General features: G+C 36.2%; 1 protein-coding gene across 3 annotated transcripts in view; it reads left to right on the top strand.

Annotated features, from left to right (window-relative positions):
* The window catches only part of LOC140047277 (E3 ubiquitin-protein ligase UBR4-like), a 49,877-nt gene that overhangs the window by 11,755 nt on the left and 14,780 nt on the right, over window positions 1–23,342 (top strand). Inside the window, exons 25-74 of one of the 3 annotated variants that reach the window (XM_072092196.1) lie at window positions 143–283; window positions 495–586; window positions 770–998; window positions 1,122–1,203; window positions 1,450–1,531; window positions 1,848–1,941; window positions 2,361–2,482; window positions 2,626–2,732; window positions 2,852–2,947; window positions 3,334–3,523; window positions 3,980–4,171; window positions 4,461–4,524; window positions 4,647–4,729; window positions 5,087–5,192; window positions 5,318–5,388; window positions 5,722–5,869; window positions 6,034–6,285; window positions 6,567–6,737; window positions 6,922–7,173; window positions 7,511–7,600; window positions 7,962–8,114; window positions 8,341–8,565; window positions 9,563–9,720; window positions 10,145–10,316; window positions 10,492–10,693; window positions 11,004–11,164; window positions 11,495–11,626; window positions 11,889–11,973; window positions 12,360–12,634; window positions 13,167–13,304; window positions 13,812–13,989; window positions 14,636–14,818; window positions 15,150–15,271; window positions 15,491–15,724; window positions 15,879–16,167; window positions 16,356–16,493; window positions 16,835–17,085; window positions 17,411–17,635; window positions 17,837–17,956; window positions 18,519–18,611; window positions 18,938–19,087; window positions 19,312–19,445; window positions 19,627–19,711; window positions 20,090–20,168; window positions 20,338–20,499; window positions 20,937–21,111; window positions 22,145–22,289; window positions 22,446–22,531; window positions 22,693–22,780; window positions 23,106–23,299. In XM_072092196.1, coding sequence (XP_071948297.1) covers window positions 143–283; window positions 495–586; window positions 770–998; window positions 1,122–1,203; window positions 1,450–1,531; window positions 1,848–1,941; window positions 2,361–2,482; window positions 2,626–2,732; window positions 2,852–2,947; window positions 3,334–3,523; window positions 3,980–4,171; window positions 4,461–4,524; window positions 4,647–4,729; window positions 5,087–5,192; window positions 5,318–5,388; window positions 5,722–5,869; window positions 6,034–6,285; window positions 6,567–6,737; window positions 6,922–7,173; window positions 7,511–7,600; window positions 7,962–8,114; window positions 8,341–8,565; window positions 9,563–9,720; window positions 10,145–10,316; window positions 10,492–10,693; window positions 11,004–11,164; window positions 11,495–11,626; window positions 11,889–11,973; window positions 12,360–12,634; window positions 13,167–13,304; window positions 13,812–13,989; window positions 14,636–14,818; window positions 15,150–15,271; window positions 15,491–15,724; window positions 15,879–16,167; window positions 16,356–16,493; window positions 16,835–17,085; window positions 17,411–17,635; window positions 17,837–17,956; window positions 18,519–18,611; window positions 18,938–19,087; window positions 19,312–19,445; window positions 19,627–19,711; window positions 20,090–20,168; window positions 20,338–20,499; window positions 20,937–21,111; window positions 22,145–22,289; window positions 22,446–22,531; window positions 22,693–22,780; window positions 23,106–23,299 — 7,496 coding nt within the window. Of the gene's footprint in view, window positions 1–142; window positions 284–494; window positions 587–769; window positions 999–1,121; window positions 1,204–1,449; window positions 1,532–1,847; window positions 1,942–2,360; window positions 2,483–2,625; window positions 2,733–2,851; window positions 2,948–3,333; window positions 3,524–3,979; window positions 4,172–4,460; window positions 4,525–4,646; window positions 4,730–5,086; window positions 5,193–5,317; window positions 5,389–5,721; window positions 5,870–6,033; window positions 6,286–6,566; window positions 6,738–6,921; window positions 7,174–7,510; window positions 7,601–7,961; window positions 8,115–8,340; window positions 8,566–9,562; window positions 9,721–10,144; window positions 10,317–10,491; window positions 10,694–11,003; window positions 11,165–11,494; window positions 11,627–11,888; window positions 11,974–12,359; window positions 12,635–13,166; window positions 13,305–13,811; window positions 13,990–14,632; window positions 14,819–15,149; window positions 15,272–15,490; window positions 15,725–15,878; window positions 16,168–16,355; window positions 16,494–16,834; window positions 17,086–17,410; window positions 17,636–17,836; window positions 17,957–18,518; window positions 18,612–18,937; window positions 19,088–19,311; window positions 19,446–19,626; window positions 19,712–20,089; window positions 20,169–20,337; window positions 20,500–20,936; window positions 21,112–22,144; window positions 22,290–22,445; window positions 22,532–22,692; window positions 22,781–23,105; window positions 23,300–23,342 lie in introns of all 3 variants that reach the window. The other 2 variants (XM_072092193.1, XM_072092194.1) reach the window with 2 other exon arrangements.

Genomic DNA, 23,342 nt, shown 5'->3' on the forward strand with positions numbered 1-23,342 from the left:
AAAAGTTTAGGAGGCGTGGAACTGATCATGTCACCTCCACAGATAAACCCTTTAATCTCCGGAACTCAGCTTCATGTTAGATTGCCTTTATTCAACTAAATATGGATCAATAACAACTATACAATTTTTCTTTTATGCATAGTTGGCTGATATTATCCCTGCCATTGAAGAAAATGAGATCATACCGCTAGAGAGACTGCCATCGTTCAGAACAATCTGCATCGTCGATGCTATCTTGACAAAAATGTACATCACGCTGGAAGATCGTTTTGCTAAAGCTATGGTAAATCCAAAAATATTACTAAATTAGTAGTAGTCAACCTCTTACAAACCAACATAGAGACAAATACAAGTATTTTTAAAAACGCTTAATGTACTTTGTTAGTGACATGGAAACATATGTAAATTTGTTTACACTTTGTGTGTAATATTTATTTTTATGCAATTTGTTTTCTCCTATTTATTGAATATGTGTTTTTGTATTTCTTATTCAGAGTGATACCGATCCTCACAAAGCAATGGCTGTTGCTAAAGACCTGCTTCCTCTCATCTTCCAATTGATTGCCAGTTATGTGACAGTTGCTAGGTAAGATTAATTCATTTTATTAAAAATGGTGCAAAAGTACACCCATCCACTCTATCAGATAATTTTCTGAATGATTATAAAATAAAAGCAGAAGATGTTTGACCAACTAGATGTTATGTTCCCAACTACTCATCAATCCGTGACCTATTTTAAATTTCAATATTTCTTTCACATTTTCCATAGAACGTACATACTGTATCAAATAATACACCACGAAGACATAAAGCCGGAACAAGCGGTCAATGAAGCATTCTATTTCTATGACACAGTGCTACGCATCTCATCTGGTCGTGCATCCAAGCTTGCAAACGTTGGCTCCACGTTGCTCATCAACTTACCAGGTCCAGTAAGAAACGTAGTGGAGAAGTGGGCAGCCAGTAGTATCACAGAGTTTCCTTCCATCTGTTCATGTGTAAGTTATTGTTCTTCTTCATCTTGATTTCTCTGTCAAAGCCATGTTGTTGATACATTTGTCTTCCCATGTTTCCTATGTCTTTGGTTGATGCAAGATTATTTCAAATTTTCCCATTTGTAGAAGAATGCGTTTGCAAAGGATCTTGTGCCATCTGAATGTCTTCTTAATGCAACACAATCAGCTCATCTAAGCACACTGTCAAGTAAGTCTTTTTGACAATATCATTCTTTAAAGAACATACAGCAGAACCCTGAAAAGCAATTGGCCGTAGTGTTATTGGCATATGTAACAAATATAGGCCCTTGTTTCCAGGGAATTCCTGAATAAGAGTGACATCAAGAAGGTGTCCTACTTAAGTACATCTCTACAGATTGGTTTAGTGAATACACTAGTTATAGGAAGAGACAATTTACTTTATGCTGTCATATTTATATTCTTTTTTTTTCAGATTCTGAGACAGCATTTCCTATTGCGTCATCTTTAAAACATGCACTCCTTACAATGGTTCAGTTCGCAAGGGAGTTACTAGTGTAAGTGGTACACCTTCCAGACATCCAGTATTATCCTGGAGTCTCTGTCTACACTATCAAACTTTATGTGACAAAAAATGTTTTGTGCCCATATATGGACATGATGATGTCATATCACTACTATATTTGGGAATATCACTACCATATTTGGGTATATCATAGTTCAGTTCATAGTTCATATCACTACCATATTGAACATATCACACTTTTTTGTCAAACTAGGTTGATAGTGTGTAGACAGAGCTTTACAGAATATTCCTGAAAACTCTAAAAAGTCGTAAAATATTCCTAAAATATTCCTTGTTTTTATATTCAGCTGGTATCCAGATGAAGAGGAGAACAACCAGTTGATGGTACAGGTGTTCTTTCCATTATTATTGGATGGAAGTACTGAGCATTTAACAGAAAGTGTAAGTAGTAAAAAAATACTTTTTAAAATCACTGTAAAACCGAAGTTCAAACCCTTCGATGTCATTAGGTTTTTATTTGGTATAATCTGATGTCATCAGACCTATTATACCATAGGAATATAAAGCTCTCTCCACACTATGCATGTTTATGTGACAACAATATGTGATGTGCCTATATATAGACATAATGATGTCATATCACTACCACATTTCGGCATATCGCTACCATATTTGGGCATATCACTACCATAGGTGGGCACATCGCACTTTTTTTTCGAACTAGTTTGATAGTGTAGACAGACCTTAACGTATTTGATGTAGAGGTTGTCTTTTGATGCCTTTTCAAAAATCAAACATAAAGATGGCACTTGTGTACAAACTATTTGTTTTTATTACTATATATTATTTTCTTGATCTAGTGCTCAAGTTCTTTGGAGCGTGTGTTAGGAAATCAAGACAATGAGAATTATGCCATCAAGCATTACTTTGAAGTTCTTGCCATGTGTCACAGATTGATTACTAAACCAGTATCATTGCAAGTGTAAGTATTAAAAAATGGCACCATTTTTGTGATTGCTAGTTCAAATAATGTGTTTATGATAATAAATAAAAGTACCTCAAACATATTTAGCTTAAAATTTAAGGTTTGTGTTTATTTTAATTAGCAACCTGATTCTTTTGTAGTGGTTTAAGTGAAACTATTCAACTCGAATGCATTGGCTACCTGGAGGACCTTTTAGAGAACACAAAAGGAAAAAAGGCATTAGAGGAGTTCTACTCACGAGATCCAGGTATGTTTAGTCTCGATTCAGCAACAATTCAACAGAAATCATTACAACCTAATAATTTGAAAGTAAAACTTTTTCTATCATATAAATACATCTTTTTGAATGTATCTTGTTTTTTTTAGACTTGATTGACGTACTACTGTCAGTAAGGCATGAGAACCTATCATTTGAATTTGGAACTAAGGTGCTAAAATTCTTCAACAAACTTTTTGAACTTGGTAAGTTTGATATTAATAGATAAATACTTAGTTTTATAAACAGTAGTACTGTGGAGCCCCTATTATGCAGACACCTTTTTAATGGATTCATTAAATAGGTGTTGGCTGTAGTTAGCTTATGTCTTAGGAAAATGTCCCCTTTAGGCTATGTCCACACTATCAAACTAGTTTGACAAAAATTGTATGATGAGAATATGATAGTGATATGCTTAAATATGGTAGTGATATGACATCATCATGTCCATATATGGGCACATCACATTTTGTTTGTCATATAATGTTTGATAGTGTAGACAGAGCTTTAGAGGTTCTACTGTAAATGTGTATACAATAGATTTGATACTAAATAACCTTTATTTTTGACCACATGTCTTTTTTTTTGACAGCGGAGAAGCATCCATCAGACACAAGCCTAGACAAGCTCTGTTCATACCTGTCATCCCTATCTCAGCCTGCTTACCTGGATGCAGTGCAGTCATGGCTACGTAAATTGATCCAAGCAGACGCCGCTGAAAAAATACAAGAGAATAGGCAACTAATGCAGTGTTTTGCGTCATATATTGTCAAAGAGTCCAGGTAAACAAACTTTATTTTTAAAGCTCTGTCTACACTGTCAAACTTAATATGACAAAAATGTGATGTGCCTATATATGGACATGATGATGTCATATCACTACAATATTTGTGCATATCACTACCATATTTGGAAACATCACACTTTTTTTGTCAAACTAATTTGATAGTGTAGACAGCGCTATAGGGAGTGCGATATTCAGAGTTAGTATTGAAGAGTTTATATAAGAAACTAATTTGATTTTTAATGGTTAGAAACTAATTCTCATTTCTTTAAATATATATATGATTGTCTGCTTTTATATCAAAACATGGCATCAAATCTTTATAATAATATAATTTACTTTTCTTTACTGTTTATTGCCATAATATTATTCAATTATATGTAAACTGTACAATTTGTCATTTTTCTAATTTCTTTAGTTCCGTAGCATATTACCACATTTATTTGCTTTACAGCCCTGTTGGAGAAAGTGTAGCTACCAGTCTTCTAGAGTCTTTGATCCCAATGGCAACAGAACAGCTCTCGGGCCAAGGACAGCCATCTGGGTTCTCAGAGTTGATGGTGGTCATGATCACACTTGCTGGAGCAGGTTCAGGAAGAGGTTACATAGCTCTTTTCCAGGCTTCTCTTGGATGGCTACAACAATGGTAGGCTGTTTTTAAAATACAGTAGAAACACTCCTTTCAAACTAGTTTTACACAACAAGTGTGATGTGCCTAAATATGGTGGTGATATACCCAAATATGGTGTATGATTTAACTAACTACTCTATTTAGGGGAAATTAATTAAAGTGAAATTTTGTTTGGTCCTGATAGTGTTCCTTAATAGGAGGATTGTGACCTCAAAAAATAGTTTTTATATTTGTTTATGCTTTTATACATAATATGTGATGAATTTTTATATCATAATTTTGTGTTTTTCTCTTCAAATGTTAGTAAGAAGTTTTTAGATAATAAAGATGTTATTGAGAAGATGGAGTCTGATGTCCCAGAAACAAAGGTTTGTGGACATAATTACGAGATTTTATTAATAGTTAAAATGTAATTTGTTTTAGCATGCAGCTATATGTTTTACTAGAAATTCTCAAAACATGAAATCCTTTATTATTTGTTTACTCTTAGTTGTCTAGTTTGATGGAAGCTGCCAACAGTGTTCTTCAGCATATTGCCAACACACTTGGTGCCTTGAAGCAGACATCGGAAAGGTATGTCTACCACTGATGCATCATAGCTCGGCTAGAGTGCAAACTTTTTACAGCAAAGGGATGGCCAATGGGGTGGATCCCCAAACAGGCTTAGTCTATTAGATTACTGTGACATGAATGTCAAATCACTTTTTCAGCTTCGAGAGCATAGGAATTTGCCATCTAGCCAATCTATAATACCTCAATGTTAGCAACACAATTATCCAAGGCAGAGAAAAGAAACTTTTTCTCATCATTTTGCTTAAATAAGCATATTTTTACTGTATGTAAATAAAAAGCATTTGCACAAAGAATATTTATATTAATGTCTAGGTTTATGTCAGTTTATGAGAAATTCCTATATATTTTGTTGCTTAGAACTTCTTCACTGCCATTTGAAGCTGAAACCAGCGCACAGGAAGTGGATTCTGATTGGGCAGAGGATCTTGTACCTGAAGATGATGATTCAGGTGGAGAAGACTCGGTAAAATTAATTTTTATTCATGTTTATTCAGTACAAATATACAATTAAATATAATTTTCAGTTCTGTATAATGAAACTGAATGTGGTGTTTTTTTTAATAACTAAAATTTTATTTTTTTTTTTAGGATGAAGATTCTATTTGTAACAAACTGTGTACATTCACAATTACACAAAAAGAGTTTATGAATCAGCATTGGTAAGATTTTGTTATTTTGTTTTTATTCATCCAACAGCAAAAAACTTACCAATTACAAGATGGATAAACTATAATTTATCATTCTTAATGACACTAGGTCAGAATTTGATCCTAGGGAGGATTCGACCCCAGACCTTGTGATTGGAAGGCAAGCACATAAACCACCAAGCTCCACTATTATTCCTTGAAATATCAATTAGAAAATTATTAAAATTAATTCTATTGCAATTATTGAAAAGAGATAGAATGCAAAACTCTTAAGCCCAGTAGTTTTTAGTATTATTTAAAATTTAATAATTAATGGTTCTTTTTATTATTTTTTCTTTATTAAAGGTATCACTGCCACACTTGCAAGATGGTTGATGGTGTAGGAGTCTGTACCATCTGTGCTAAAGTCTGCCATAAAGGTCATGACCTTTCATATGCTAAATATGGTAGTTTCTTCTGTGATTGTGGTGCCAAAGAAGATGGTAGTTGCCAGGTAATTTTAATAATTTACCCAATTTCATATAAATGCATTGTAAAGTTATAAATTCACATTTAACCATATACCAATTACTTGACATCAACTTTCAATTTTGAATACATTTTGTACAAACAAATGAGCGTAGTGAAGTATTTAATTCATTTATTTTGTCGTTGTAGGCTTTGGTAAAGAGGACCCCAGGAAGCGGCCTTGACTCGTCAATGAGCGCCAGCTGCATGACATCACCATTTGCACTTGATAAGAATACCTCGGACTTGTTGCAGCAACGCACAGTTCACACGGTAACAGAGCGTGTGATGCTACACAGCAATGTGGATAGTGATATGAAAGCGTTCAACGAGAGAATCAAATTTCATCAAGCCCTCGGGAAACAGATCAGGGACATAAGAGATGACATTGTGCAATGCCTGGTAATATGTTAATTATGACTTTAAATATGCATAGCAGAATCCAGCAATCTATGACATGTTTACTGTCATCTCCCTCAATCCATTACACAAGTCAAATATCATTTCACATAATGCATTGAGCTAAGTCTATTATCTCCCACAATGCATTGAGACAAGTCAAATATCATTTCACATAATGCATTGAGCTAAGTCTATTATCTCCCACAATGCAAGTAATCCACTAATACAGTACAGAAGAGAAAAGTGGTTTGAAAGTTAAAACTTAAATTTTTTTTCTGTAGGATAATTCATCCAGTGCTACCTTAGTACTTGATCTGCTACAGTTGTTGAGAGATCCCATCAGCAAACACAGTATGAAGACCTCTGCCATTGGTGCCACAAAGAGAGCTCAGAAGGCCCTGCAGGAACTTGGATGTGCTGCAAAGACAGTAGAACACACTGATCATCTGATGGTAAGTCCTCCTGGACGTACTTCTGCTAGAGGCCTGTTCACATTATTTAAGCTAAAATGCACAATATGAAGCAGCATAGTAAATAATGCTACAGGCATGGCACTTCGATGATGATGACTGCTAGACGTCTACTAAATTTAATTGGCACTAAAGTGTTTATCATTATAAACCGGTTTCTTTTCAGATGCCAACTTTAGGGTCTCAAGAAGGTGCATTTGAAAACGTAAGAATGAACTATTCCGGCGACCAAGGCCAGACAATACGACAACTGATCAGTGCACACATGCTACGCCGTGTAGCCATGTGCTGTTTAACATCACCACACGGCCGCCGTCAACATTTAGCCGTCAGTCATGAGAAGGGAAAAATCACAGTGCTACAGTTGTCTGCATTACTAAGACAGGCTGATTCAAGCAAGAAGAAGCTAACCCTGACTGTAAGTACTCGAATCAATTGACCAATCACAAGCAGCAGTTGATTATAATTGTTGCTTGTAATTCGTCAAGTTGCATATACATCTTTGCACTGTGTCCTAGTGAAAACCAAGATTACCCTCCCAAATCAGAATGTTCTTAAGGTTCCAAATATTTTCTGAAAACAAACATTTTTAGAAAACCAACCAACTTATGAGTGCAGTTTTGAAACCGTTTACTGTATTATCATAAAAATAATTTCCAAGTAATTTTTTTTTTAATTTAAAAATTAAATACAAAAAGATAATAAAAGAATTGCATTACTAAAGAAAGTAATTCATAAAATATTTTATTTTTTAGCGTCTGTCATCTGCACCAGTTCCGTTCACTGTGCTCAGCATTACAGGCAACCCATGTAACGAGGATTTTCTTGCAGTCAGTGGACTCAAGGTAAGTTAAAAGTCTTCTTATAAATAAAGGGTGTGGATGAATTTCATTTGCACCCTTTGAGGTGGAAGCCATTTTGTCGTCTTACAGGAGAATTTAAGATTAAGATAACATTTTTAAAAGTTTGAAATGAAATTCAAAACTCAAATAAAAACGGGAGGAAAAAAGTGTTGGTAAAGCAAGAAATTTCTTCTTGCAAGATCCTCTATTATTATTGTTGTATTGTTTAATTATATATTACCATTTTTTTGTTTAATAAATTTTGATTTATTAGTTATTTCATCAGAGCTAAGAATTGATAAACACTGTAACTTTACATTGCAAAATGTTGCTAGCTATTCTCGTTTTTCTCCCAATTTTGTAGGATTGCCACGTTCTTACCTTCACCAGCTCCGGGAGTGTAGCTGACCACCTGGTACTACAGCCTCAGTTGGAGTCTGGCAACTTTATCATCAAAGCAATATGGTTGCCAGGTTCACAAACAGAACTTGCTATTGTGACTGCAGATTTTGTCAAGGTATGATCATTACTGTGCTTTATCTTGTATGAATTGTAACAAAATGAGTCACATGAGACAAATTGGTACACTTCCAGACATGATCTGAGATTTAGATCATGACATCTTTGGAGCTGAGGCTGTTTAAATTATGTATGTCTAAATTTAAAACTACTACTACTACTACTATTTTTATAGATAATAAAAACAGAGAGTAAAAGAAAATGTTGAAATCATTTTTTTATAGATCTATGACCTATCGAAAGACGCCACCAATCCGTACTACTATTTTCTGCTACCAAGTGGTAAAGTACGCGATGCGACATTTGTCTTTACTGAAGAGTCACGTACCATGATACTTATGTCGTCTGCCGGTTACTTGTATGCACAGCCCATGGAAGAGATAAGCTGTGCGTCGCATGGACCATTCTTTGTGACCAATAGACTTGAAGTTGCACATGAGGATGTCAAGGCAAGTTCTACATTCTTGTAAAGGTCTTGATGTTTTCAATTAAAGTCCACTCCAGTTAAAAACTACCTCCAATTATAGACCATTATTGATATACATTAAATACTGTAAATGCAGCACCAGATGGTCTGTAATCCAAGTTAAGCTTGGTTCCCACTAGAACGTAATGCAAGGACGTAACCGCAACGCAAGCGTTTCAACCAATGACAAGCGAAGTTATAGACAGTTAGCAATCACAAGCGAATAAGCCATCGCTTGTGATTTGTCAATTCACTTGCGTTGCGTTACGTCCTTGTGTTGCGTCGCTAGTGGGAACCACGCTTTACTCTCATAACAATAATAATAATACCAACTGAAAATCATCTAGATCTAGAAATTGTATTTAGTTAAAGACCACTGTGGTCAGTGTTTAAGTGATACCTATAGTCTACTAAAGCTCTGTCTACACTATCAAACAAGTCCGGAAAAAAAAGGTGTGATGTGCCAAAATATTTTTATTTTTATTTTATTCAATCGAAACCAACAGCAATAATTACCGCCACTAACAGGTTTGATACAAACAAAGCCAGGGCAGTTTAAAGCACCTTGATTGGTCCTGACATTGTTCTAGGGCTTCTCTCGTCCAGTGCCCACCTTGACCAGAGGTCTGAGGCAGATACTAGATGCAGGGGCTGCCATAAGAGTCAGCAGTGCTGATTTCAAATGCCTAACGGAACCCCATCTCCGTATACAGCACCCGCTATTCCTAGATGGTCTCCCATCCAAGCTCTAACCAGGCCCAACGTTGCTTAACTTCAACGTGGTAGTGATATGACATCATCATGTCCAAATATTTCATGTCCACATTATATACTTCTGTCACATAAGGTTTGATAGTGTAAACAGAGCTTTAAGATATCTGTCAACGTATAACATTAATGTTTGTATGTACTTTTAAATATAAAAATAACGGAAACCAATAAAAAGATTTTATTAAATAATATATGTTCAACATTTTTAGGACAGCAACGGCAATACCTTTGGAGGTGGAGTATCCTGTTACTACTCACACACGCTGCAGCTTCTGTTCTTCAGTTACAGTCAAGGGAAGAACTTCATTGGAGCTATCAGTAAAGATTTCAGCCAGATTGCAACTCCATTTGCTGTTGCACTAAAAGGGTAAGCATGTTGCTTCCTTTACATTAAATCTTATTATTTATTAAAAGGATTTTGGAAAAAAACATTTTAAGGCTTGGATTTACTGTTTACACTATCAAACTATTTTGAAATGTGTGATGTGCCCAAATATAGATGTGATATGACAATGTGTCCATATGTGGACACATCACATCACGTCACAAATTTTGATAGTGTAGACAGAGCTTTAGACGCACTTTACAAACGACTGACTTCTTCAGCACAGATCTGCATTACAGAAACAAACTTTCTCTGCTCAGATCAGGTCTGATACCAGCAGACCACCTGACCTGTCGACATTGGTCTAGTCCTCTATAAATAACTTGGTTTGACTGTCCTTTCAGGTGTGACAACCTTGCTGTACAACCGTGTATGAATCATCATTATTTTCCGTTTTCTTTCACAGCAATGGTGGTGCCAAGTCGAACCCCCCAGCCTTGTGTCAGTGGAGTGAGGTAGTTAACCATCCAGGTCTGATCTGTGCTCTTACACAAACCTCAAGCATCCCAGTTATTCTGATGGTTGAGCCTGGACGTATTATGGTTCAAGAAGTCAAGGCACTGCCAGCAAAAGCAAAGGTGTGAATTAGTTTTTAAAATGATATATGAATGTAAAGCTCTGATTAAGTATTGTACAGTAAGTCAGCTTAGAGGCCATCGACATCAATAAGAAACACAGTATCATCCTCAAAACGAGGGATAGCCAACATTCGAAAGGATAAGGTAACATTCTATTTAACAATATTCTATACAGGTACAAGACATGGTTGCCATTAGACACACATCCTCTTCAGACCAGCAGCGGACAACATTGATACTTTTGTGCGAAGATGGCAGTCTCCGCATCTACATGGCCAATATTGATAACACAAGTTATTGGTTATCCTCAATGTTCCAAACACCAAGCGCTATCAATACATTGAAACCTTATCGTAAGAAGAAAGCAACTAAATCAGGTATGGGTAGAATTGTAGCCTTCTTTCCAATCCAAAAATCCAGATTTCAATACTCACTTAGTGCCCAGGTTTCCACTGTTCAACTGTTGCTCCACTCCCTAAGCCTCAAACAAGACTTTATGTTTAGCATGATAAATATTATTATGTAATTGAGCGAGTTAATTTGATTGCTGTTGGATGTATATGGGGTGGGGGGGATAAACTAAAGTTGTAGATTGTTAAGTTACTCAACTTATTGCATATTGCAACCAATCTCTGTTATAGTAACAACAATTTTTATTCAAGATTTTTTATTCTTTTTTGATGACAGGACGACCTTCGGGTCAAGTGTCATTCCCAGTTGATTTCTTTGAAAACTGTCAAGCGATGAATGATGTAGAATTTGGTGGAAATGACCTTTTGCAAGTGTACAACGTACAACAAGTGAAACACAGATTGAACACAACAGGCACATATGTTGCCAGTACCAAGGTAAGGAGATGCAGCTTGGCTAAAATATTGAAGTTCTTATTATTATAAAGTCATTGGTCCAAATCTTTTCTGGTATCCAATGGCTGAATTCACCATTTACACTTTACACTAGACGAAAGTAAATACATAATCTTATAATAAAAAAATACTATAATTGAATACCACTATCTCATTTAATGTTTTTTAGTGGACACAGCCAACCTTCTCAAACCAGACATTCTGAAAATGTCCAAAACACTCCACAAACATCAGATATATTACTGTAGTATTTTAGTTGAAAATAAAGTGATATAAACAAATAGTTAAATATATATATTTTTTTTTTTCTAGCCAAATGGATTCTCCATTCAAATCGCAAACAACAATAGTTCAATGGTGATGGTAGGGGTCAGAGTTCATGTTGGCACTCAGTTCATTGAGAAAGCGCCTTCCTATCTGGAGGTATTTGGCCGGTCCACACAGGTAAAGTAACATATTGCTTTTAAATTCATTATAATTTTGCAAAATTATTTCATCAGCAAACATATTTCAAATTCATTTTGGTCAGTCCTCACTGAGTAGCCAATCAAATCACAATAAATTTCAACTTTCAACTTTCAAGGAAGACTTGACCTTGACTTGCTAATAGGTTAATTGTTTTTTGTGGGACATGTATGTATGTATGTTTTTTCATCATGTATTTGTGTATTCTTTAGGTATGTTAATTATGCTTTAATCTTTTTAGGCATCATTGCTACGTAATCGTTGGTATGACATGCCATTCACACGAGATGAATCACTTACTGCTGACAAAAAGTTCACATTGTTTGGTAAGGATTTTTCAGTTATCAGTGTAATCTTATAAGATATAAGATACTGGCCATATTCATGAAATAAATCCTATTTTGTCACTGAAAATTTGTCCCAGTGGAGTAACGCAGGTGGAAACCTCCCCTGGTTTAGCACTCCTCAGGGGCCAACCAATGCTGGTTAGTTGCATTGGGGCTCCTTAAGCTCTGTGTCTCCTGTTCTTAGCCAGTGAGCATGTAACGTCATGTCTTTGTTTAGTTTTGCTTTAGACTACTTTCCCTTTTTCTTTTCCTCTAATTGTTAAAATATATTCATACTTTTTTTTATGATTTCATTATTGAATAATCTAACAAGAAATTAAAAATATAATTTCCATTACGTGAAGTTTGTTTTTTCCTTCTTTTAGTTGGAGCATCACAGGACCCAAACAATGTCACAATGGTAGACTCAATCAAAGTGTATGGCAAAACAAAAGAGTCATTTGGATGGCCTGATGATCCTCCAGAGGATTTCCCAGTGACCACTGGACAGCCTCCACCAGCTTCAGCAGCAGCTACACCAACTAATGATAATGAAGTACTTGCATCGCCGCCATTACCGTTGACCCCTCTGGATAAGCTTGTAGCGTCTTCCATTGAAGTACTGGATGGATATGTGTCTTTAGTTCCTATGGTAACAAAGGTGCAGTATATATTCATATTCATCTCATTTTGATCGATAACAATTGATAAAAGATTCTAATTTATAATGCACTTTCTATCAAAGCGCAATAGATTAAAAGTTGCATTCAAAGGTGCCACCAAACAACTCTCATTCGTCTGTCAACATCGACGGGGGCTGAGGCAGTATATTGAGTTAACCATTCTACTTCTCTGAAAGGTGCACTGGGTTCTTAAAAGTGCACACAAACCAAATGAGTACATTAATTGAACCTCCAGTCCTTATCCTAAAAGACTTATTCTAAAACAAGTAATATGATCAAGGAGAGGCTAAAGGGTCTTTCACACCTGTTCCGGCACGGTTCTGGTCCGGCGCCGGAAAATCCAATCGAACGTCATTGTTTCGTTTTCACGCGGCTACGCGCATATCGATTGGCGCATATCCGCGTGAAAACGAAACATTGATGTTCGATTCGCTGGACCGGAACCGTGCCGGAACAGGTGTGAAAGACCCTTTAAACTTGACTTAAATGTATGTCTTTTTTTTTACAAAGGAAACAATTAAGCAAACAATGTTAGACCTAGCAACAGAGTTACTCATTCTGCCCACACCAAACTGCATACAGCAACAGACAAAGATGCTTCTTGCAGCTCTTCTGCAACCAAATACAGCCGGCTATCATTCACACAAGGTATTGTCTTTTAATTTTCTGTTATATTGGGGTGACCTGAAACCTTATTACTCATATTAAGCATTATAATAAAGTGATGTGTTTTTTTTTCATTATGTGGAATACTATATATATGTATTATATTTTTGTACTTAAAATACACAAATAATAAGTAATACAGTTTTAATAAAGTAAAAATTGTCTAAGAAATGATATATCGCTGAGTTGATATCCAGTCAAAATTGAACCATACAGTACATGGTCAAATGGTAGAACTGCATTATCAAGAAAATTATTCCGTATTCAAATCTCTGTTTGGGCAACTTTTTTTCATTCTAACAGATTTCAAAATCTTCACCATTTCCAGTATATCCCTGTCTCAACACACATCGTCCATTACTTTTTTTATCAATAATCTAATATTTTTTATACTTTTTTTCTTTTTAACGAATATCAATGTCTTTTGAATTTAATCTAGGCTACGACTTTTGCCATTTATTCAGTATAAATATTATTTTTATTTTGTAGGATGAAGCTCAGCTGACACATGTGATAAAATGTTTAGGCACGAGTCAGGAGACTCCTGAACTTGATCCAGAGGGCTACCAAAGTCTTGTTGTGACAGCAAGAACAGTAGCTTCAGCTAGGCCTGCTAACCTGGTCCAGTTTGCTAACCGTCAACATACAGCATCATGGCCTGCAAATGGTTTGTTATTTGTTATCTTATTGCATTCATTTTCTCATTTTTTTAATAAATATAACCTTGTTAACTCACTTCTTCATTTATCTAATTTTGTTATAATTTCTTCAAAAATAAAAAGTTTAACAAAAAAACAAAACAACTTGTTTAAGCAGTTTTAATCTCATTTTTTGGTGGAAACCTTCCCAAAGGTTGTAAAGCACTTCACGTCATTAGTGTGAAGCTATTATTACACAGTGAACAATGAATAACTTCATTTAAATACTGGTGCAAGTTAGTAAAAATAGAAGCATTGTGTATATAACTTCACATTTGGTATGTATACAAGTCAATAAAGATAAGATTAAAAGTGCTTAAACAAGTTGTTTTGGTTATTAAGTGCATTTCAATTCTTCTCAAGCATTGTCTACACTATCAAACAAAACAAAATGTGATATGCCCATATATGAACATGATGCTGTCATATTACTATCATATTTGGGCATATCACTACCATATTTGGGCACATCGCACCTTTTTTGTCAAACTAGTTAAAAGCTTTGGAAGTATAACTATTTAAAATTCAAAATCTTTTGTATATTTACAATACACTCTCTGAAACCTGGTTAGTAGTTTAAATGGCACTGAAATTCTAATTTTTGTTCCTCAGCAGAATCTCCCAAGAAGATGTCTGATAGCGCAAAGAAAATGATGACATCACCAATGGAACCATTGAAACTGTCGGATCTCAATGAAGAGGAAAACCAACACTTTCTGGTCAAGATGGTAGATGCATTCTGGCGTCTACATTCCAGTAAACCCACTCTAGGAATCTTGGCACCAGCTTGTTTGCCTGGTAGGTTGTCATGTCTATCCTGTTTTCAATTGTATTCAGTCTTCAATTATACCAAACAAGACCTCATACAAATACAGTCAACTCTCCCAATACCTCCCTAAAAACCAGAAACTCTCCCAAAACCAGACTTTTCTCAAGGTCCAAAAGGTCCCAAATTCATTTTTACCATTATAAACACATACCGAATACAGACTTTCCAGAAAACCAGACATATTAGGCCAGCCCAAAGATGTCCGGTATTGGGAGAGTGTATATAAACTCACACAATTGAGTGATGCATTCTTTTAGAGATAAGACTACTAAAATGACTTGACATTGTTTGTTCTTGCAGGTCTGACGAACATTGAAGTGACGGTTGGGGCTCTGGTTGAGATTATACATGCATTTGCTGCTAATGATGTCAACAACATTAACCTAGCAACTAAACTCTACATGAAGATGCTCATGTCAGAGGTAAAGTTAATTTCTTTCTAAGTTTGAAATTTTATAGCCTAGTTTATTTGTAAGATATATAATGTAAGTAAAGTAAGCCCGTAGCCAGGACAGTTTTTTCCTTTTCAAACAGAGACAAGCTGCAAAACTAGTGGTAAATTCCCAACAAGTTTTCACCAACTCTACATACGTCCTATACTGTATATATGGTATAACATATTTTTATTTTATATTTTATAGGACCAGTCGGTCAGCTTTGCCTGCAAACAGGCTTTGATCAAAGTAATGCGACCACGTCATCGCCGACGCCGTGTCATCATTCCCTCACCTCCTCGATGTAGCTCTCCAAATGCTGGTGGAACCAACGGAGAAGATGATGATGGTGATGACAAAGGACCACCAGGTGGAGGAGAGGCGCTTGGAGAAGCAGAGGCCATTGTGGAAGAACCTGAAGAATCTGGATTTGAGCTGGTGGTAAGTTCCTCTTCAATCTGTTTTTGCTTTGGTTTTATGTTGTGTGTGTGTGTGTGTTAGTCTTAGGTTGGTTGTACCATGAAAATGCACTGTGATAGAACTATTGCTATTATCATTGCTAATAACAAAACAAATATTCATATTTTTCTTATAGGGTCAAGAGGCCATGGCATTAGAACCAGGTGAGATTCCTGGTGTAGTTGGTGCCAACCATCTTAACCTAGAAGCTCTGCTTGGTGGTCGTGGTGGCCTAGCACCTATGCTTGATCTCCCACCTGATGCAGATGATGAGGCCATGATGGAACTGGCTATTGCACTCAGCCTGCAAGAGCAAGGTGGAGCGGCAGCTGCTGGCTTGAACCTTCAAGGAATGGCACTGTCAGGTCAAGGTCAAAGTACATCTTCACTAGAAGCTGGAACATTGTCTGATACTACAGCTTCAGGTATGGATTTTTTTGTTTCAAGAATACTTAACTGGATGAACTATAAAATGACCATACTCTCAATTTGCAACATTCCTAAAATAATAATGGAAAGATCCATATTTCAGCCTTGTCATAATAGATAGTTTGAAAGAATGCCATAATAATTTCCTCTTACAAACAAACTTCAATAAAAATTTTCTTTTAAGCTGCAGCTAGCGATGATGAAGGTAGCACAGCAGCAACAGACGGTTCCACTCTAAGGACGTCACCAGCTGAGCAGACTGGAAGTGGAGGGTCTGAGAGTGGAGGTAGTGCTGCCGACTCTATTACAGGGGAACATAGTGGTAAGATCCATGGAGATTTAATAAGTATAAGTGTCCCCCCCCCCCCCCCCAAATAGGGCTGTCTGCTAAATAAGTGTTGGCTGTAGTGGTAAAATATTTATTACCCCTCATTTGTTGGGAAATTGTTCTTATTAAGACTTTTCCTGAAAAGGGGTTGACTTAGTGATAAAACATATATTTCCCTTCTTTGTTTTATAAGAAAGTTTCTTCCCTTGTAAGGGTGTCCATTAAATAGAGGTGGTCCCAAACAAGAAGTTGTATTGTAGACATTAATTATTCAAAGCTGTTTAACATAAGCAACTTTGTTTTTTTAATCAATTTCAAAATTTTTTATTTTTCAGTTTCATCTTACTCAGCTGTCAGTGGTCGTAGCAGCACATTCGGTGACACAATACACGAAGGAAACCACAACCAACAAGAGAGCACTGGTGGGGGTCAGGGTTCAAGCCAACAAGATGGTTCTGAGCTGGAGAGTGATGCCGATGCCACTCATCGCATGCATCTACTCAGGATTATGCTACTGGATAGATTCCTTCAGTATCTGCCAGAATTGAGAGATGTCGGAGGAGTAAGGGCCATTCCATTCATGCAGGTAGGTTTGGTCTCCTTATTCTCCATCTTCTCCTTTTCCTACTCCTTCACTTTCTCATCCAGCTTCTATTCTTCTCCGCTTTCTCCGGATTTTTCTTTTCATCCTCCTTTTTCTTCCATATGTTTGTCCTCTTTCTCCTGCTACTTCTTCTCTTCCATCTCCATCTTTTTCTCCTCTGCCTTCTCTTCCTCCTTTACCTAGTCTCAAAATGGATTTTGTTTCTGCCACCTCCCCCCCCCCCTTCTCCAATTTTTTTTCTACCATGAAGGGTAATGCTTTATGTCTCAATAATTAGACACACATATATTATGTAATTTTCTTTTAGGTTATACTAATGCTAAGTTCAGACTTAGATCTAGAAGAAGATAAAGACTGCGGAGCAATGGATAATCTGCTAGTTGCCATGTTGGGAGAGTTAAACATGAGCTGTCGTGACTTCTCTAACATTGCTGTAAGAACACCTCACCACGAGGTACAACTGATCATAATGCGTCTCCTCAGCGTGTTCATGTCACGGTCGAAGTCTGGGACAAAGACTACTTCTTCAGAGGTAGGAATATTTCTGAATATTGAAACATAGCAGAGTGACTTGCATTGGAGAATCGTTTTCTCTCAGATAACTTCAAATAGTTGATTGAATTAAATTTAATTAATGGCATTTAAATACTTGACCCTAACAAATTGAGATCGTAACAAAGCATTGAAGATATTTAAGTGTAAACTCTAGGCTATATTTTTCATTTCTTTACAGACATCAACAATGATTTCACACACCACTGCTACTGCCATGCTGAATAGTAGCGCAATAGAGTATTGCCAACACATTCTGAAGTCACTCTTAGAGCACTGGAAACAGGCAACTCCAGATGAGGTTAGTGTCCAAAGCTCTCTCTACACTATCAAACTAGTTTGACAAAAAAAGTGTGATGTGCCCAAATATGGTAGTGATATGCTTAAATATGGTAGTGATATTTCATTTCATTTCACATTTATTCAATTAATGAAAACGTAAACAATGTAAACATTATAAACAAATAAAGATATCATTAATTAGGATCAGACTTAGAGGCCAAGGCCTGTCTCAGAAAGACCCAACAAAACATATAACATCATCATGTCCATATATGGGCACATTTTTTTGTTAATATTCTTCTGATTGCAACTTCTCTAAATTGTTGATACTCATTGGTGTAACGCAGATGCTTGAGGCCCCTGGTTTAGGAACCCTAAGTGGCCCTCCGACGCTGGAGGCATCGGGCGTTTTTAGCTGTTTTGACATATATGAAGGCCTGATTTTTCCTCCTGGCACTGCTCCGGGGCCACTGGGTTTAACCAGTGTGCGCTCATAGCCTTTACGCCACTTTTGATACTGTGCATTACTATTGTTGCTACAATATTTACAAGATAGTGTTCTGTTTGTTTTTCTTACATAGGAGTTAGGCACAGTGGCTTCAAACCTACTGAAGTCCCATCCTGTGTTACCTCCAGCAGATATGTCGCCATTCTTCCTCAGACAGTATGTCAAGGTAATGTTGTAATATATTTATTTAAATAACTATAACCATGCATTACTTGAACTCTGTCCTCTGCAACTGACCTGATTTAAGATTCAACAACTTAACATTGTTAAGATATTATAGAGTTATATTAACTTCATAAAAAATGAGATTTTTGTTTTGGCATTTCATCATCTCCATTCATGGATGTTGATTCAAATAAGAAGTCCAAGTAAGAATTTCAAATTAGAATATTCAACATTTTACGTATTTGAGTATGTTTAGGACAACCACTAGTTTAAAATTTAAAATAACAAATAAATTCCTGACTTTAAATTTTTCTTTTCAATTTCTAGGGTCATGCTGGAGATGTTTTTGAAGCATACACACAGCTTCTAACAGAGATGGTTCTCAGATTACCGTATCAGATTAAAAAGATATGTGATGCAAACCCATCAATTGGTCACCCAGTGTTTGACCAACCATGGATTTATAACTTGTGTGAGGTAACTGCCATTATGCTTATGTTTACTACAGTATAACCCCCTGCTTTATGTCAGCTGTATTCATAAGACACTTTCAGTGAAACGAACAATGGACAATATATGTTTTAATACTACTATAAAAGGGACATTTTAATCCTAAGGTGTCACCTTAACAACTGTATGTTGTGAAATTTAAACTTAAACTACAATCATTATTAATTCAATTCAAATTTGCTTTTGTTTAGTACATGATTACGCAGCAAACTCCATTTGTGCGTCGACAAGTTCGCAAATTGTTGTTGTTTATCTGCGGTAAGAAGGAGTTGTATCGCCAACTCCGAGATCTTCATTCTCTAGAATCACACATTAAGGACATCAAGTAAGTAATGCCTTCATATGTTGTTCTTAGATCAAAATTATAAATAAAAATAATACTGTAATATGTTGTAAAATAATGAAAATAAGGTAACAAAACTTGAAATAATTTTTAAAAATTCTAAATATATTGTGTAAATGTTAAATTGTCTATATTAGAACTTGTATGCAATTTTCTATTACAGATACATATGTGCCAAACATGGCGTTGATTTAACAAAGGCAGGAGCAATTCCCGCATCAATCCCATATGACACCCTCATTTCACTGGTAAGTTTTGATTTGTGTGAGTGAGTGGCCAAGTGGTTACGACAGTGGAACCGTTACACGTAGCAAAATATCGGCAAGGGTTTGAGGCTCACTCGCTCCATGGTTCTGTTGGTAGAATAAGTCTTCTCAGATAAGGACTAAACCGTAGGTCCAGTGTACACAAAATGCTTGTGTGCACTTTAAAGAACCTAGTACATTTTTCGAGACGAGTAGGGGTTTTCCTGGCATATTAGTTCACACAGCCACTGTCACAACTTAGAGATAGGCTTTCTAGCATAATTGTTTCCTCATCATCAAAATCATTTTTAAACAATGGCAAAAATCTTATTACTATCAATGTCAGGACAGTATATTATTCCAATCGTTTTTTATTTTTAGATTGAGCATTTGAAAGCATGTCAGGAGGTAGCTACAACTCGAACCCACAACTGGCAAAAGTTCTGCTTGCGCCAAGACAGTAAGTACATTATTCTATTTCCACTGTACCACACACAGCAGCAGCAATTTTGTTTGTAATAAAATTACAGAATCCATTCAATTCCATTAGTTCAATGAGGTTAATAGTGATAAATGATTAGTAAATATTCTATCATGTCTTTTTAATAATTTTCTACTTCTCTTCATAGATGTTCTGTCAAGTTTACTTCATGCTAGCTTTTACCTTGACGAAGGTGTTGCACCAACACTCCTGCAGTTGCTGACAGCCGCTCTGTGTGGTATCAAGTCATCCTCAAGCTCGTCCAGCAAACATAAGAAAGAAAAGAAAGAAGAAAAGGAGAAGGCAGAAGGTAGGTTAAACTTTCAATTAATTTATGAATGTTCAAGAAAAATTATTGTTGCTTAGTGGATGATGGCTACCAACAATCAAGGGTCCTGTGTTCAAATCATGTCAGATGTCAGGATTTTTCTCATTATAAAAAAAAAACAACCTCACTCCCAAAGCTTTGTTTATGTAGAGTATCTTGTGTGTACGTTGTCATGTGAAACGGATTGCCATCTCTAATAATTATTTGATTATGGTCATCCTTAGGCACTTGCTTTTTATATAAAAACGAAAGCAAAATTGTTTTTATATGCTTAAGTTCTGTAAAAACTAGTTTGCCAAAACAAGTGTGATGCGCGCAAATATGGTAGTGATATGACACCATCATGTCGATATATGGGCACATCAGGCATCAGTTTGATAGTGTAAACAGAGCTTATTACTCTCTATCTTTGACTCTAGATTCCTCTGACGAGCAACTGAAGCCCGATGACAGCATGTGCCAAAAGCTGATAAATCAATTCAACAAGTCAATCAATAATCAAACACTTGCTCATTTCATACGACTATTCCTACTGGAATCAAACAACACATCAGTACGTTGGCAGGCTCACAAACTAGTCCATCATATATTCAAGTAAGTAAACATGTAGTAAATGGCGGAATAAACTGCGACTTGCAGCCTACTGGTGTGGACGACACCACAACATTTTTCTCTCCTAAGGGTCCTTCGTGTCGAGTGCTGCCACCAAACTGCGCCCTTTGGTCTGTCCACAACGACAGGGGCTGAATGGACGAGTACACCAGGGTAACCCCCTATTCTTCCGAAAGCTGTACTGGGTTCTTTAAAGTGCACACAAGCCAGATATGTATACTGGACCTCCAGTTTGTACCACCACAACAATGGTCCGAGGAGTGTCTTGAACCTGTGCCGATTGTATAGCTATGGTTTGCAGCGCTCCTGCCGTAACTACTCGGCAACACAACATAAACTAGAGGGTACTCAGAGAGTACAAACCTCCGCCTACTGTAAAATTCCCCTACATAAAATGTCTCCGGAAAATATATATACATATATTTTTTTTATTAGTTGTAAGTGTAAAAAGGCTAACTGCACACTACAAAGTTGTGGATGAGAGTTTGGTGTAATGGTTATGTATCCAGCCTCTCACAGTTGAGATCGCTGGTTCAAGTCCCGCTGAGAGTTTTTTTTTTTTTTTTTTATTTCTTTCTTTTTTTTTTGGACCTTGATCTTTGACCCTGACCCTTCAAAATTTGACCAAAATTATATGTTGAGTCATTGATCATTGTGGCTAAGTTTGGTGAGAATCGGATAAAAACTGTGGTCTCTAGGCAGTAAAATAGTATTTTGTTAGTTGTGACCTTGACCTATGACCTTTTCCCAAGCTTTTGGGGTATAGATCATTGTGGCTAAATTTGGTGCGAATCGGATAAAAACTGTGGCCTCCAGGCTGTTCACAGACACACACACAAACACACACACAAACATACAGGGGTGAAAACATAACCTCCTTGGCGGAGGTAATAATCTATTTCATACTGTTCATTTGATTGGCTGTTTACGTATCACAGGGCATGCATTATTTGTACACATTTTAGGATAGTTACGTGTTCTAACAGTCTTTTATTTTGTTGTTGTTTCACTCCAGGAGTTCATCCGTTCAACTGCAAGAAAATCTGCTGACCCTGATGTGGGATCTTTGGCCTGAGCTCTCCACGTATGGACGCAAGTCAGCCCAATTTGTTGATCTGCTTGGCTATTTCTCTCTGAAAGTGCCATACAATGCTACCAAGGTAAAAATCATTTTTATGTAAGAAACATTTATACTGGCAACTAGCTACAAAGATATAACTGACCTAAATAAAAACTTAATAATTAATATATACCTTTATTGTTGCTATGAATACTGTACTCTATCTAATCTAATGTTGATTTATCTTTTGTTGCAGTCAAAGCAGTATGTCCAAAAGGCTACAGCTCTTCTAAAAGCCCAGAATCTTGTGCTAGCCAATCATCCAAACTCTAACATCTACAAGTAAGATTATTTATTATTTATTTGATGTGCCCTATTTTACATTTGTAAGCAATATAATCTACAATTGTAGCATAACATTATGTAATAAATATTTGTTGAGGTTTTTTATACTTGTTATATAATTTCTTACACATTAATAAATTATAAATTTTTTGTTTTAGCAACCTTGCTGGTTTAGTAGAATTTGATGGTTTCTACCTGGAAAGTGACCCTTGCCTTGTGTGCAACAACCCAGAAGTGTCATTTGGCGTAAGTTAACAACTTATTATAAACTTATGAATCTCTCACCATGTGCAGTATTGATAACTAGAGGAAAGAGAATACTTAAAGTGATTGTCGCATTCACAGTAGAGCCTTTATCAAGGGATCACCTTTGGAAAATATTCCTGTATAGTCCCTAAATAGGGATCTCAAAAGAGAGGTTTCACTGTATATTATTATGAGTCATTGCATATGTATACATTCATTTAATTGACTAGAACAAGGATTGAACCCAGGAGTTTGGAATCTTGCATTTTAAACATTTAACTACTTAACCTCGCTACAAATAACTTAATTTTCTCTTGTTAAATAGAACATCAAGTTGTCTGCAATAAAAGTGGATTCACGTTACACAGCCAACTCGCAAATTGTCAAGCTTGTGGGTACGCACACAATTTCCAAGGTGTCTCTTCGCATCAGCGATCTCAAACGCACAAAGATGGTTCGAACCATTAACATTTACTACAATAACCGCACGGTTCAGTCTGTGGTTGAACTCAAAAATAAGTAAGTCAAATGAAAGGTTTATCAGATACTAGACTCAAGATAT

The sequence above is a fragment of the Antedon mediterranea genome, chromosome 4 (genome assembly GCF_964355755.1).
Source record: "Antedon mediterranea chromosome 4, ecAntMedi1.1, whole genome shotgun sequence".
Taxonomy (NCBI): Eukaryota; Metazoa; Echinodermata; class Crinoidea; order Comatulida; family Antedonidae; genus Antedon; species Antedon mediterranea.